We start from the raw sequence: 16,060 nt of genomic DNA on the forward strand, positions 1-16,060 counted from the left end.
TTTGTTTTGACAGGGGAGAAAATAGAAATTTTCTCCCCCGAACTGTCACCTTGGTTTCAGTTTTAAAAAATTGTGCAGCGAATTGATGGGTTTGTATTGTGGAGAAAAACGGTTCATCATACCTTACACTTATGAAAAACGTTGTGTTCATCTCTGGGACAAAATAGAATATTTCCACTCACTCCGCTCTGGCCGCAAAGCTTCTAAATTTTTTTGAAATTAATTTTTTTTTAGGTAAACAAATAACTTTTGTCCTCGTTTTCGCTATCAAATGATATAAGTGATGTAGTCTCCCGTTGATCATTCTAAGTGCTTTTTGTTTACGTAAGGTAGTTCGTATAGTAGATGGAAAACCGAAGTGTTTCTCTTTTCTCGCGTGTATTCAAAGATAGTGTTTGACATGTTAGTGAGCTGAAAATTCTTTGATTCACTTATAATTCACTAGGTAAAGAATAACCTCCCTTGTTAAATTATGCTCGAAGCAAGATATTGTCACATACACAATAAATATCTGTATGTATACGACCGATGTGAAGCTTTCTTTTACTGAACATCACTTTGGCAAAAGTTATAAAAGTTATATCGCAAAATGTAGCATAATTTACTCTCGGCAAAGTTTTTGACATACAAAAGCAATATAACTTCACTGCATAAAATAAACATCTTACAAAAAAACAATAAAAATACTAAGAATTAATCTATATAAAAACACCAGACGAAAAAGGAATGTATAAGATATAATAACGCTCGAATAAAATTGTCGTCTGACATAATTCAGCATTTTTGATGATTTATGAAGTCAAGTAAGATTGTGTGGATTTAATTACATATTCTTAAAAAGTTGCGTGTGTCTGTATGAAAGGAAATGGCAAGCTTTTGTCAAAATAAAAAATTGTCTCATCCTAAAAGTTAAGGAAAATCGAAAATGTGCTGGAATACATTTTAGTTGAGTCATCATCGAACTCACACCTTAAAAGACAGTACAAATAGAGCCACCCTAATTAAAATTGTCCGTAAAATATTCACGTTTGTTAAGCATATTTAATGTTAAGTACTGAGTGTATATTGGATTTTTATACGAAAACTAACAAATGAAATAATTGCCGTGACGAGATGTCCTTTAATGCACCCTTACCACATGGTTTATAACATCACCCTACATTTATAGTAACACAATCACATTAATAATTTTCGTTTGATAGCAAAATGATAAATGAAACAAATGTCCGAAATGTTTATTTGTCATCATCATCATGCAACCGTTCGGTTGTTGTGCATGTCAACAATAGATATAGTCAGGGTGGCATTGTATACTTATATAAATATATCCGCGTATACGTACACCCAAAATTCATCGTAAAACTGTTATTATTATCGAAGCTAAACCCAATAAATAACTTAATTTCCAGTGCAATATTTCGGTAATGGTCTATCGTACCGGAAAAGTATAATTTAAATTTTTGAATCTTGACCCTCTCTCTCTGCTTACATAATATGTTCAGCTGTTGTTATATTGGGTTTATCATGCCAGTGCGTTAGCATAGCGGCGTGACGCAAGTCCAATTACAAAAAGAAGAAAAAAAATGGTCGTAGCTACAGAGGCTGCAGAACCATTATACAGCATATATCACATGTCAAAATCGATGGACATTTCACCGAGATAAAAATTTGTAAAGTTAGGGAAGTCAGGAGGAGGAGATGTAGGTATTCGAAATTGCATATTCGGATAGGGGATCATCTGAAGCGAGGAGAATTCACGTTTGCGGAACAAGTACCCAAAAGTCCGAAATATCATAGAATGAATGTCTTTCCACCTCGATAACTTCCCAGGTGTACGTTCTACAGCTTTGGTTAGACTGCAGAGATTATAGAATTCATTGAGGAGAACAAAATTGTCCTTGGTTTTGAGCGATCAAATTAGTAAAATGGCAAAAAATATTTCCTTCTTGCACAATTCTAGAATTTTTAGTCTAACTTTTTGTTCTGGTTTCCTTCCGGACTTTTAGGATAAATGAGATGGGAATAGGTCTGTTCCTATAATTCCAGAACTCCAGATGGTCCACCATGCTCCCAGCTCTAGAACTCCCCTTGTGACACAAATTTTTGTTGTAAATATTTCTGCGCACTGAAGTAATATTAGTTGTTTACGAAGTATGGACAGGGACTTGCGTCACATATCCCTAAGCGTAAGGGTTTTTGACTGATAAACTTTAGATGTTATAATTTGGCAATTTATATTAAACGTACGTATCCTCCTGTAGAATATAATGATGTATAAGCACGTTGACGCATTCGAACAATAGAGAATATTTGATGCGGTCACGTAAATGTACATTGAGTTAACACAACATTTTGGAAAGTAATCTGTAATATACATTGTGACCATGCATAATGGAAATAATATTTTTTTTCCTGTTTGTAAATTAACATTTTTTTTTTCTCAATATGTACTACAATCCAGACAATGACTTCAAGAGTGCATTTGCTGGAAATAATGAAAAATTCCAATTTTTGCAAAACTTTTTGCCGTATAACCATTTTGTGCTATTTTATTTTTGAAGAAAAAGAAAATTGTTCGGTTTATTGTTGCATTTTTTTCTAGCTTTTGTGCTCATTACGAACCAGTCGCTGTATCACATTCATAACGTTTCTATAAATAAAACGTCGAGCTGTACTATTTAGTACTTTAGTTTCAAATTTCCTTTTTAATGAAAACAACCATCCTCCGTAGAGTCTACACGAAGAGACCAGCAGTCTTATTTTACAATGAATGGGAACAAAGAAAGAAAATATGTTACAACAAACCACAAACCGTTCGCCTCTGATGATAAATATTAATGTTTTTTAATTTTAGTTTTGTATTTGGACGTTATCAATGTTTCCCAATCTGTTAATGTGTGGTTTACATCGATTGAACTTCTGTGTTTTTGATTTTCGACCATGTGTGGTTTAAGGAAAATTTATTATAGACATCGCATCGTTGCCGTGTTTTTGTGGTCTGTGCTGGAAAAGACGAAATCGGTGTTGTAGCGGACCAATTAAAAATCTACAGATAGAAGAAGCGAAGCGGATGGAAAGTAATGGCCTATTTTTTCTAAATATTTAGAAAATAGTTGAATTATTGGAACAGAGTAGAGTAGGTTGGTCGGCACCCGGCTATGACACTTAGAAAAAAATACTTCTCAGTTTGGACAGTGCTAGTAGAGTCAGTCAATTCTTAAGTCAATATTTACGTAAGCGAATTTTATAGTTTTCTAACAATTAGTGAGTCTAGAGGACTCCAATATAGCATGAAAGTCCCATGTTTTCCGAAGAAATTCAATAAGTTTAAAGTTTGGCTGACATGCATAGTACAAAATAGTGTTTTAACAAAGTACAATCGTCTGGCGTTTCCTTCAGAGCCTAATTTTAAGAATTTTCTTAGAAATTCTAGAAAATTTTCAAAATTTCAGAAACTTTTTTAATTTTTAAGAGAAATTTCTGCAAGTTGTTAGGAATTGTTAGACATTTTATCCAGGAGCGAACTAGTGAAAACAGATCGAAAATGTACCTGAAACAGCGAATTGGTATGGCAATGTAACTCACGAATGGTGCCAGAGTTATGGGCACTTTCGGTGAAGATCATAAATAAAGGGCTGGATGAAATATTTTACATTTTACAAAATATTCCAGAATAATCTTGTAAATTCTAAAATTTGTAGGGTAAGTGTACCACTCCGGGTCTAAATTTAGGAATTTAGTTCCGAAAATTCCAAAAAAATTTAAATTTATGAATTTTGTAAGAATTTTCATTAATTTAAAAATACTCCATGGTGCAGACTGTCACCCGAGTTCGCAAACCGATTGTGAAAATATCCATTGTGGGCCAAAAAAAAAATCATTTATCACTAACCGAGATGTATACGACGTTGAACGGTCCTCATCATGAGTTATTAATTTTTGTGGGTTTAGTTTGTTTCTTTCGGTTTATCTGTTTCACACGTATTCCACCACATAGCTTGTCTTACGTTTCTTCAATTCCACACGTACGTCTGAGTGAAACGACTTTCTCTAAGCTTCTTTCGTTGACAACATGTAGAACGATGTTGAACAATTAAAACTGTAGAAGTCTAACGAAGTAAAAACTTTAATTGAGTTGAGTCTATTCACAATAAATGCAACGAAACTTTTGCTTTTAGTCAAAAGTAATTTTAATTAGGGTCCACGTCCTAGTGCAGAACCAAAACAAAAAACCGCTACAGTGATTGTTTCTGATATGATACTGATCAACGTTATAATAATAAATTTTGGGAATCCATGTAATCTTGCGTGTCAATAAACTATACCTCATACCCGTTTTCCAAAAAGCAACAAAATGATTACATCGTCACCAGTAACGAGCAGAATTTTCAACAAAAAACTATGAAGTGCAACATAATTACAACGAGCTATTGAAACATAACTCTTGTCTGTGCAGATTTTTTTTTGTTTCACGTTGAAAATTATGAGTGCAAAACTTGAAAATTACGACAATTCCTGCGGCTTGAGATGAACGAAAGTACTTCATACAGTCGACTGCAATTTTAATGGAATGTGGCATTTCCTGCAGTAATTTATTATTTTCGAGAAATATAATCATTAATACTGAGTCTATAAAATAACATTGTATCGTATTTTAGTGGTACATCATCCACACAGTACAATTTAAGTATTTTATCCGAATACAAATGGGAATGAGTTAGTTAATGTGTTGTAAATTAAAAACATACGATAATCTAAAGCAAACATCATCATTACATGTACAGTACAATGTATTATATCGTTGCTATTTGAATTGGTAGCAAAAAGAATTCTAAAACATTTTCATGTCATGAATTTATGATGATGTCATATATTTTTCAAAAAACAGAAAAAAAAAACTCAAAACGTTGCCAAATTGATTTATCAATAATGAAAATTCACTTTAAATATTGTTACCCAATCGAATGTTTTCCACATATTTTATTTCGAAATTCAATTACTTGTTATTCAACATATCCATAGACAATTTTGATAAGACTTAAAATGCTTGAGTAAATAATATGAATTTTTACGTTCTACTTGAAATTAGCATGAACGTATTAACAGATGTCTATACGCTACTGGATATAAGTTGACGTAAGCCATTTTCTAATTTATTCCCTTGGCGGAAAGTCAGGGTCTTATGAAAGAACACTTGAACTGTCCGTAACGCACAATGATTTTTTAGAAATGTTCTACAATTGGCAAAAACGCTAAATACAAAAACCTCCGTAACCCATGTTACCACGATGACTTGAGTAATTCTCAACCGATTTTTCAAAATGTTTTGTAGATTAGACTAAGAATGGAATTCGTAGATGGATATTGGAGTAGTGAGATAAGGAGTAATTCTCCACAGAATCCTTTTTACATGTTATATCGTGGTACCTCGAGTAACGCTTCTCCAATTTGCAAAATTGACGAAGAATGAAATTCTTGATAGACTGAGTTCGTACTTGGATAATATTAAAGTAGTGATACGGGAGTATTTTGAGACTTGTTTCCTTGTTACCTCGTTACGTATTATAAAAAAAGGAGTTTCTAGCACGGGCTGAAGCCAATTCTGAATAGAATTCGCTAAAAAGTTTTTCAACATAAAGGAACAATATTTTGTCAATCGTGCATCGGAGACCAACGAAAAAGTTCATCTTAGTGAACTTAAAACGACTTAAAAGAAAAATTCGGTGACGTCGAACGATTTGAAAGTAATTCCCGAAAGATGTTTTTTTATCTTTTCTCGATAGCACGATAAATTCATTAACGAGTGGGAAGTTTACGGCTAGAGCGAAGCGAGTGGAGTAAATGTAAAGGGAGTCGCTTATCTTATGTAAGTGAGACGAATAGCGAGGATGAAACGAAAATGAAACTTACTTTTGCGGTTCCTTTCCAATCAAATGTATTTTTTTAAATTAAAAAATCTATTTAAAAAAATTGAGACAAGGGACCTGACTCGCCCAAGTCGTGAAATATAGTTTTTTTTAGATAAAGTTAAAATTTGAAGTAATTTTTTTCTTTTCAGTAATTTTGCACTAATTGAAAGATAACTCTGCTGCATCTTTCAACAATTTCATTTTTTTTTCTTTAAATAACACGATGTTCCGGCTGGAGTACAATATTTTTATCATATATGTCTGAACATCGTAACTTTAGCTTGTGCAAATATTTTTTTTTATTAATTTGAATATCAAATGAATATTTTTCACATAATAAGATGCTTGGTACCGACGGTGTACGAACAAACACGCACACAATATGTTGCGTTTGAATATGAGATAAAAAAATATATTTGCTCAGTTTCATGGCCAATGTCAATCATCCGTGTAAAATTTAAGAAAAATCGTTTTTTTTTTCTTCTTTAATTTAATTTAGAATATGAAACTTAATGTCTTTTTTGTTGTTGCTGTTGAATTTGCGCATACATTTTGATGTCAGACAATAAGTAGGTTTAACTGTAGCAAATTGAAATATATCTCGCTTTGGAAATTAAATGAATTTATTAAATTAAGAGAAAAAAGAACTCGTTTATTTGAATATTTGTATTTATCATCGAAATGGTTGAAATGGATATTATGGACATGGAGGTAAATTTGTGTTCATTACATCAACAAAAGTTTTTCTCTTTGACATCCAACCACACTTATCGTTTATCATTAACCTCTGGTTTTAACTTCCGGTGATTCAACAATGTCATCTTATTCTACAGCTCTAATAAAACTGGGAAAACAGTGAGTCCCATTGATTGATCTTGAAATTACTACCAAAATGGATTAATTTTACTGTGCAAATAATCTGTTTCCATAATAGGGCTGGGGTTCACTGACCATCTGACAAAAAGAACCGATTTTAAAGACAAAACATCAGAAACATATGTAATAAAAGATGACCAGGTGTGGTCGTTTAGATGATTGAAAAATAAACATTTAATGGCAATCAGTACACAAAGCCGGTATCAAAAAAAAAATTGACAACATATTGACGACCTGATTGGTCACGCTACTGATACTTACGCTAATTCAACCAGGAAATGATTTAATTTATTTTATTGTGTAACCGAAGACAAGACAACAATTCAATTAGATTGAAAGTCTGGATAGACGAATGATTTAGACCGCATTACGAATAAGTGAAGTTCTTGGGTGCGCTTCTGACATTTTTTTTTAAATAATTACTTTCAAATAAAATACGGGAGTTCCTGGTATCAACAAAAGTTAACAGACAGTTTAAGAATTCGAAGAACTGACAATTTCCATTCAATTTTAGCTATTCATTCCAAATTCGATACGAGTCTCATGGTTATCATGTGGAAACGCATGAAAATTATAGGACCATCGATGGCTGTACAAATGAATTGAAATAGTTATTTGTTTACAGAGGGGAGAAATAGGAAATTTTAACAAGAACAATGTTTGTGGTCAGAGCGAAGCGAGAGCCCGAATTTTGCTCGAGATGGAATTTCATATTTCTTCCAGAAGTGAACACAACGTTTTTCCTTTGTGCGAAACGTGATTTACCGCTAAACGTTTCTCATTAGAAATGCCATTCGAACAATCGAATTAAAATATTTAATAAAGATCAGTGAATCAGTGAATAATAAATAACGCGAATCACTCGAAAGTATGTTACGGGTACACGCGATACATTGCAGGGCATCCAAGGATCGAAATTAGAGAAAACGGGCGAAAAATGGGAAATCGTACTGCTGTCTCCCTGCATGGCCGCAATGCATACAAGGAATCCGATGAGACAAGACAAGACGCTTTTTTGAATGATACGAAAGTCAAAAGAATGATTACCACCAATGCGTGAAAATGGTCCTACGATGAAATATCGATGAGTCTGAATGAATGGTTTGTATGACGTGTGGTATGGTAAGTCTCCTGCTACAGGTAATTATCTTCACGATACCAATTTGATACAAAAGTTTTGTCATGGCTTATTGAGGGTAGAAAATAAGGTAGATCACACAGCATATAATAATAGTTATTTGTTCACCAAGTGAAGAAAAGTTGTAAATTGCATTTTGACGATGTTGTCACACGAAAAAATGAAATTTTCTTCTTTTTCCCGAGGTCAACACAACGTTTTTAACAAGAAAGGCTCACGAAGTTTCAGATGAGCGTCGTGAAAAATAGATTTAAACGCACTCTGATATGTTATTATCGTGAAATAACCAGGCACAACGCTCCGTTTGATTGGCTTTGACAATTTTAAAATTTCAACGAACTTACGATGTCAATGACAATTCAATTAAGTTAATGGCTACTGACCACGTATTATATTCCAATTACGTAAATGTTAAATGTAAAATTCATTTCATCTTAAAGATTAGCAATATCTCCTACGGTATCGTAGCAATAAAGTAACGACTATTATAACGTACTGTCAATAAAAATCGAATTCAGAATACTCTGAGCGACAGATATAATATTCTGTATTAAAACCCAAGAGTCCATCCAACAAGTCAAAGTTAGATTTGATTGTTGAGAGTCTTATTTTTATTGGTAATGGAATTTTTTATCTTTTCGACATAAAAGGATACATTTTCTAACCGTACCACAGTGTTGCATATCAAATGATATCAAGATGTTCATTCAAGCGAAACAGTAAATTGAATCTCTCCGGCTCTTTAACTTATTCCATTTTATATTGTTATTATCTACGTTGTCTTGTTTCGTTTTTTTAGGCGAATTACAATTCTAACAATTATATTGTCTCCACAAAACCGATTAAATAAATCAATTCAATGTGTCCACTTTGCTTTTATAAATAAATTGTTGTTAAATTGATGAATTATTCAGTTTAGTTCGGAATAAAATATAAATTTTCAACTTTCAAACAATAGTTTCAGTTCAAATTCAATATTAAAAGCCTTTCTAATTCATCGGTGTAATTTGTGTGCTTAATTGACCGAATATAAATTCACCATTTTCTTCCTAGCTTTATTCTTCTCTCTTGATTGCTACAAAATGCTATTCATTTAGTTTCCGTATTCTAACAGATTTACCGGGCATTATAATATTGTGGGTTCCATTTGCTTTATATTACATTCAAATCGTTATTCATATACTGTGGATGGATTTTTTTGTGTCGAAAATACACATTGTTAGAAAGAGTCAAAGCTTTCGAACATATTTAGATATTTTGGTATAATTGGCCTGAACAAAACCATGGCACACAGGGCCACCTTTTACCTTTTGGGCGCCAAGGGCACTTTGAAAAATAAACACATTTTTGTTCTTGTAGTTTAGGGTGCCAGTCGTCAGCCTTTTTTTCTGGCGCCAGGTTTTTTTTTCGGGCGTCACTAGATTTTGCCTAAAGTGTCCATATGGAACGGGCGGCACTAACTACTGTTGCCGATTATATTTTTGATTTTTTTTTCCAGTCCTATTCAAATGTCGTTCAAACCGAACCGTCGTTTTATTTACGATTTTAGAACATTTTTCATGGTGAAGTGTTATACCCGTGCCATGGCACAGGGGATTGTGGATGAAATGAAATTCTGAAATATAAACGACTTTGTGGCAAAACCCCTTTTTGGTAATGTTAAAATAGGGAAAACGTTAGCGATAGTCACATATACTAAAAAATATATTTACAGTCCCTTTTAGTTCCCAGTCAAATTCGCGATTGGAATTTAATGCATTTTCGATATTCAATTCTTTTAGTTGTGGTTGGATTGATCAAAACCAATGCTTTTTCTTCACCTATTGATCAAAACGTAAAGTGTTTGATAGAACTCATTATTTATTAAAGCAAGTGTTTAAGTCCGCCAATTGACCATTAATGTTCTAATAAAAGGGCTGCGATTTTAACAATTCGTCGAAGACTGTTTCGCATAACGAGACGACGCTTCTTAACAAGTGAATAGACAACAGTGTGGGTTGTCTTATTCAATTAATATTTCTTAATTAATAATACCAATATTTTACCCTGTCACAGACGGCAATGGTATTAACCTCGGTATTAACAGGTTACTATTCAAACTATTACTTCATTTGATGGAAGATTTTCATTTGTTTTAAACATGATTTTTGCTATATAAGACGTCATTTGTCAGAGATTGTCGTTTATTATTGCTGTAGTTGTCGATAACAAATGAAAGCCGTCTGTAACATGTTATATTAATAAGATTTTGGCTATGCCTCGGGTTGACAATTTTCACATCTATTGTGCAAAATTTCCATTTAGGCACATGTTAGCAAAATAGCTAGAATGTAATCAGCTGAAGCAAACTTAGCCATGAATTTGGTTGACCTTAACTGTATTAGTAAATCAAAAAATTTGATTTGTTTTTACGGTGAAAGAAAAAAAAATTCTTGGAAGATGAGGTGCACCCGCAGTTACTACCTGAGGATTGTTATCCTTACAAAGATTGCTGCGAATCATACTTACCAAATTTTATTATAAATTTATATCGATGCTAGCGATCTCAATAGCACCATTCAACAACATTACCAACCAAAAACCAAATTTTGTCTTGAAGTAAAGGACGTTCGTAAACATTGCCATAAGTGTTTTGTGTATGATCGTTTCGTCATAATTATATTTTCAAACGTATACCATTTTATCATTTTATTTGAGGTATATTCACATGTATACAGGTGATTTGACTCTCTCAATTAAAAAATTCTTTTTTTATTTTTAATTTATGCCAGCCATGTCATTACGAAACACTGACTTTTCAAATAATAACCATTTTGTGTTCAGAATTTCAAAAAAAAAAACTACAAATTTCTGATGATTTTATTTTATGTTGGGCTCGGATGATGACAATAAGTTCTTTTTTTAAATGATGTAATGACATCATAATTAAGCTATTTTCATTCAGTTTTGTATGTCTCTCTATAATATTCTATATCTAGCAAATAGTTTAATTGGTTCGATGTGTATACGTACAGTTAAAAATTAGAAAATCCGTTTGATTGTAACGAATTGTTATTTTGAAAACATATTCGTGGCATGATTAGTTAAATACATTTGAATTGAATCACAATGTTTGGTTTTTTTCTTCGAATATTTAGTATATTTAGTATATACACGATTCTAAGCACAAAAGCCATTAAGGTGTAGATAATTGCAGATCGAAATGCGTGCCCGGTATTGAATTGTAAAAAAATAATTTCAAATTAACGGAATATCCAATTCGAATATTTTCTTCTTTTTTTAATTCTACAATATTCGCATATTCATGCCTTCATTTAAAAACAAATATGTATATAAATAAGCCAAACGACGTTACTCATGGTGAGGTGGCTCAAATTAACAGGTAACAGACTCACGATAATTTCATTAACGTTGGGGACGAATCGAAAGTTGTGCTGATTTGAAATGGAAATTTTTTTGATTGCTAACGGAAAAACTCAATTAGTTAGAAAAGTTAGCAGGCTCCATCACTTGGGTTGATCAGGTCCCTTGTTGACTGAAAAAGATTTTTGAACTTAAAAAAATGTTATTTGATCGTGAAGGGACCGCAAACTGTGAGTTTTGTTCGTTCCTATCGCTCTAGTCATCCCACATAAGATTATCGACTCTATTTACATATATTCCTCTACACTTTCTGAGTGAGATCCCTAATGTTTAGGAGGTATATAAGTTCACGCGTACGATTCTAAGGTTTGTTGTCAACTAAAAAGCACTGGATCGATCGCGTATTTTCTCTAATTGTAAAAAGAAACTCGTGTGAATCGCTTCGTCGCAAACTTCACACTCGTTGGAGCTTACTGAAGTTATCGTGTTATACAGAGAAGAGAGATAAGAAAAACTTCTTTCGCAAAATACGTTCAGATCGTTCAGATACCCTACACACGAAAGACAAAATATTGTTCCTAAGATATGCTAAAGAGTTTTTTAGAGAATTTAATTCCGGAATATGCCTGCAGCTTGTTCTGGAAACCCCTTTTTTCAACGAGTTAAGAAGAAATTTATTCATAAAATACTTCCATCTCTCATTACCCATTGGAACAGTAATATTATTCATCTACTTAACCCAATGAATCTCATACTCAGTTAATAAAAAATTAAATAAAAATAAGTTAAAAATTACTCGAGTTATCGTGGTAACAAGGATTACGGATGTTTACTACGTTTTTACCACTGTAGAACATTTTCGAAATATCATAGTGAACTCAGCGACATTTCAAGTGATTTTCTGTCTTAAGACCCTGACCTTCAGTCAAGGGAATGATGTTATTGGAGAGAGTGGTATTTTGTCATGTCGGATGGAAAATTAGCTTTTACCGAGTGCGAGATGTCCCTCCAATTTTGTTTTTATTTCATTTGAATGTGTTTACGAAAATGCATACATTACCGGACATCGGCCAGAAATATGCATATTTCCACACAGCAACTGCGATGTGGCTCAAAAATGACTAATTTTAAAGACTAGAATCGACTTAGAACATAATCAATCGCGTACAGTAGAGCTGATGGATTTCTAAAAAGAAATGGGTGCTTGTAATTCACTCTATAAAAAAAAACAAATTTTCTACCTAAACCAAAACATTTCAAATCAAAGTTTCACATTTCCATATAATCAATTCAGTTAGCGAACGAACGACCTCCAAAATGCATTGTAGCTTGTATTTCGTTATCGTGTATCGTCTAGCTAATGAATTTATATGCTAAGCAAATTAGCAATTGATGATTGATAAGAGGGAAAAACGATCAATCGACACACTTTACTGCTTTCGATACAATACTTTTCTGTGTCGTTGGCAGTGTTGGCTACATTGTTTCGAAGGGGCCTCATTTTCTTTGTTGTAGCATTACTAACACAAAGTCGCTGAATCTACACGTTCCATATTCATTAGCATATTATGAAAATACTGCTAAGGTAAGACGACAGGACTGTATAATAAAGGTTGAACCCGATTGAACTAATATTAGACGACCTATACACAACTTGGAAAATTGATACAAAAGTCAATGATTTCGTTCTGACCAATTAATTATTCGAATTGGTCGGAAAAGAAATAAATGTTCAACGAAACATGACTCGTACAATATAAAGGAGTCTTTGCGTTTACACCCCCACGTTTGTAACACGTCGAGTTACAATCGGGTACCAACTTTGCTTTAAGCACGTTGGCATAAAAGCCGAGCGTCATTCAGGGCTATTCGGTTATACAGTAAGGTAGTGTTTTTTCGCCTATAAGCCTGTTCCATCGTAATGTAAAAACGATTTTTGATAGGCCAAAAACGAACGAGAGCTTCCACAGAGCCATAAGGTCCACGCGCATTGGCGAACATTTCGTCAACAATAATTTGTGGCTATATGGATGACGTTTTGACAGCTCAAATAACATTGGAAATAACATCGAGTAAATTTGATCAGATTTTCATGAATTTTTTGTACGTTTGAAAGGTAATACAGATTATAAAGTGGCTAGCAAAATGGCCGACAGCCGCCATATTGGATTTAAGTAAAAATTACGAAAGTTCAATGACTCGGTTAGACTTAAAGACTTGGTGTCAAGATGAAAGTGAGTGTTATGTGAGGTATTGTTTCAAGATATTTGACTTCTATGAAAATCTACAAAACTCCCATCAAATTTAATAATCGGCTTCGATTCCTCTTGATATTGTTTATGTCCCAACTAATTTCGAATACTTTTTCAATTTTGGTGACTAAGAATGACGCAAAGAAATCAAATTTCGCATGCGATTGCTCATTTACATAAATACAACTGAGAATTTTCATATTAGCGCTGCGATGAATTCGATAAAATATATTCCATTAACTCTTTTCCAACACAAATTGAACCATTCATTATTCCAGCAGCTGCTGATAGTTAAGTATAGTTTAGTATACATATAGTATCCACGGAGAAATTATCTGCATTCAAAGTTTGTGCATCAAAATTTCGTCGAAATAGTCGAAGAAAAAGTTGGAAATTTCGGGTGACAACCTCGAGGTCAACACAACGTTTTTTGCAACAAAAGCTGCCGAAGTTTCAGCTGAGATGAGAAAATGACCATTTTCTCGCTTGCGTTGTGATGAATGATTGAACTGTTTTCCTGGTAGTTCGGATTTATAATCAATTTTCAGTGGACAGTGGAAGACTTTTTTCGGTAACCGATCCAATTGAAATGTTGCTTTGTAAGAACATTTGAACTTTGATTCACATAAATTGACGATGAAATATTGCATATCTTTCTATTCTACTCTCTCTTAACGTAAAAGCTTTGAAAGAAATGTCTTCAAGTGTGGCTGTGAAAGTTTATAGTTACATTTTAGTTACTATGAACCAACTGTATCATTTGGTATAATGTCAACTTAAATCCTTCGAAACTGATTTTACTCAATCCGGTCTGCAATATTGTAATGGCAACAATGGGTGTGTATGCTGTGAATACAAATGAAACGACTGGCCTAAGGGTAAGAAAACGAAACCTTGTATGTTGTCAAGTTTCACTCGAACAGACAATTTATGATTTTCACAGGAAACTTTAGATTGTACGGACATTTTATCAAAATGGTAAAATGCTGTTGTTTTTCTGAATAAAATCCGTCTCCTCAGTACTAACTTACAAAATATTCTACATCACTTAGTTTCGATTTGTAACTTGATAATCAAATAGACACTCGCTCACATCAATTTCGGGATACATCATTTTCCCTAGAGTACGATCCTTCGTATATACATACATACCAAGAAGTAAATAAATAAATAAAAAATATTCAAATAGGTAAAATACATTCAATGTAGATGCTGGTTCATCTAAATTCCATTAGGTCGAAGATTGATATGAAAATTGTGTGGCATGAACAGATGGAAACATAAAAACTAAATCCTAAATGGCCATAAAAACGAAACTAAAAATGAAATTTATTGTCAATCGAAAATAACTATTCGGCTCTTTAAGAGTTAAATACCATTAAAAGAGGCCATCACCATTCTCGATTAATTGTCGAAGCATTTTATTTCAGCCAAACAAGGAATCTTGTCGCAATATCATATTGATATCGGATTCGAGAATATATTTGAACCATCACTAAAACGTACAATAAAACTTACATTCAAAATTGGTGCACTGATTTCAGGTCGTCGTTTATCCTTGCTCGAACAAAGACAATTCCAAGGCATTTTGTGTTAATCCGTTTCGATTTTATTCAAACCGTTTCGATTCCTTATGGGTTAATAAAATTTTATGAAGCACATCACTCATTCTCCTCAAAAACAAAACTGTTTTCATTCTATAAAATACGTAAAATATCTGGTCGTGTCGCCTTAGAATCTAATACACCACGAATTCAGCCAAATGCAAACAAAAAAATCGAATTAAATTCACATATAAATCCACAGCAGAATCTTACAAGTAATCGTTGCCTATAAACTAATAAAAACAAAATAGATAAATTTCTCGCCTACATTTTCACCATATACAAAAGTTCATCTTCGCGACACATAAATAATTACAAAAAAAATACTCGAAACAATTCTCCATAAATACCAAAACGTGAAAAACTCTACCCACTCTGTGCAAATGTAGTCGGCATACTAAACTGATGTGAAAACATTTTTGAAGTACATGGCTCAAAACATATAGCATAGCATATTGTACGGTTCATCGTAAAAGAGTGCTGCATCACACATGTGAGACCGTAGCATAGAATGAGAGATAATTGAATGAAATTGTTAAATGGATTTGGATATGAAGCATAAAAGGTTTTTTTTTGCAATACCGGGACGGAATCCTCAACTTTCTGTACGTCAATTGAATATCATTAGAAAATATCATTAATTTGCTCCGTTATGACAGGGGAATATTGTGTGTACTAAATGTGCGATAATACCTGAATGCGCAGCATCATGGTATTATTTACCCCAAAAAATATTGGAATTCTTTCAAAAAAGTTCACTTCAAAGCAGCTGCTGACACTTACTATAAGTTTAAATATTTATTGGTAATGTTGGTTGGCCAGTAGAACCGTTACACCATTTTTTCAGGACTTTATACTTTGCCCTCTAATTTCTTGTGAAATAACTTCTCTTTGAAGTTGGGTTACAACAAAATAGAG

General features: G+C 33.1%; 1 protein-coding gene across 11 annotated transcripts in view; it reads right to left on the minus strand.

Moving 5' to 3' along the window:
* LOC119067561 (tensin-2) overlaps nucleotides 1-15,525 on the minus strand; it is a 158,140-nt gene extending 142,615 nt beyond the window's left edge. For 5 of the 11 annotated variants that reach the window (XM_037170639.1, XM_037170638.1, XM_037170636.1 and 2 more), the window contains exon 1: nucleotides 15,057-15,523. In XM_037170639.1, the coding sequence (XP_037026534.1) occupies nucleotides 15,057-15,125 (69 nt within the window). In that variant the 5' untranslated portion in view covers nucleotides 15,126-15,523. Of the gene's footprint in view, nucleotides 1-15,056 lie in introns of all 11 variants that reach the window. The other 6 variants (XM_037170628.1, XM_037170637.1, XM_037170630.1 and 3 more) reach the window with 2 other exon arrangements.
* Nucleotides 15,526-16,060: the final 535 nt, after the last annotated feature.

This window comes from Bradysia coprophila, assembly GCF_014529535.1.
Source record: "Bradysia coprophila strain Holo2 chromosome X unlocalized genomic scaffold, BU_Bcop_v1 contig_12, whole genome shotgun sequence".
Classification (NCBI taxonomy): Eukaryota; Metazoa; Arthropoda; class Insecta; order Diptera; family Sciaridae; genus Bradysia; species Bradysia coprophila.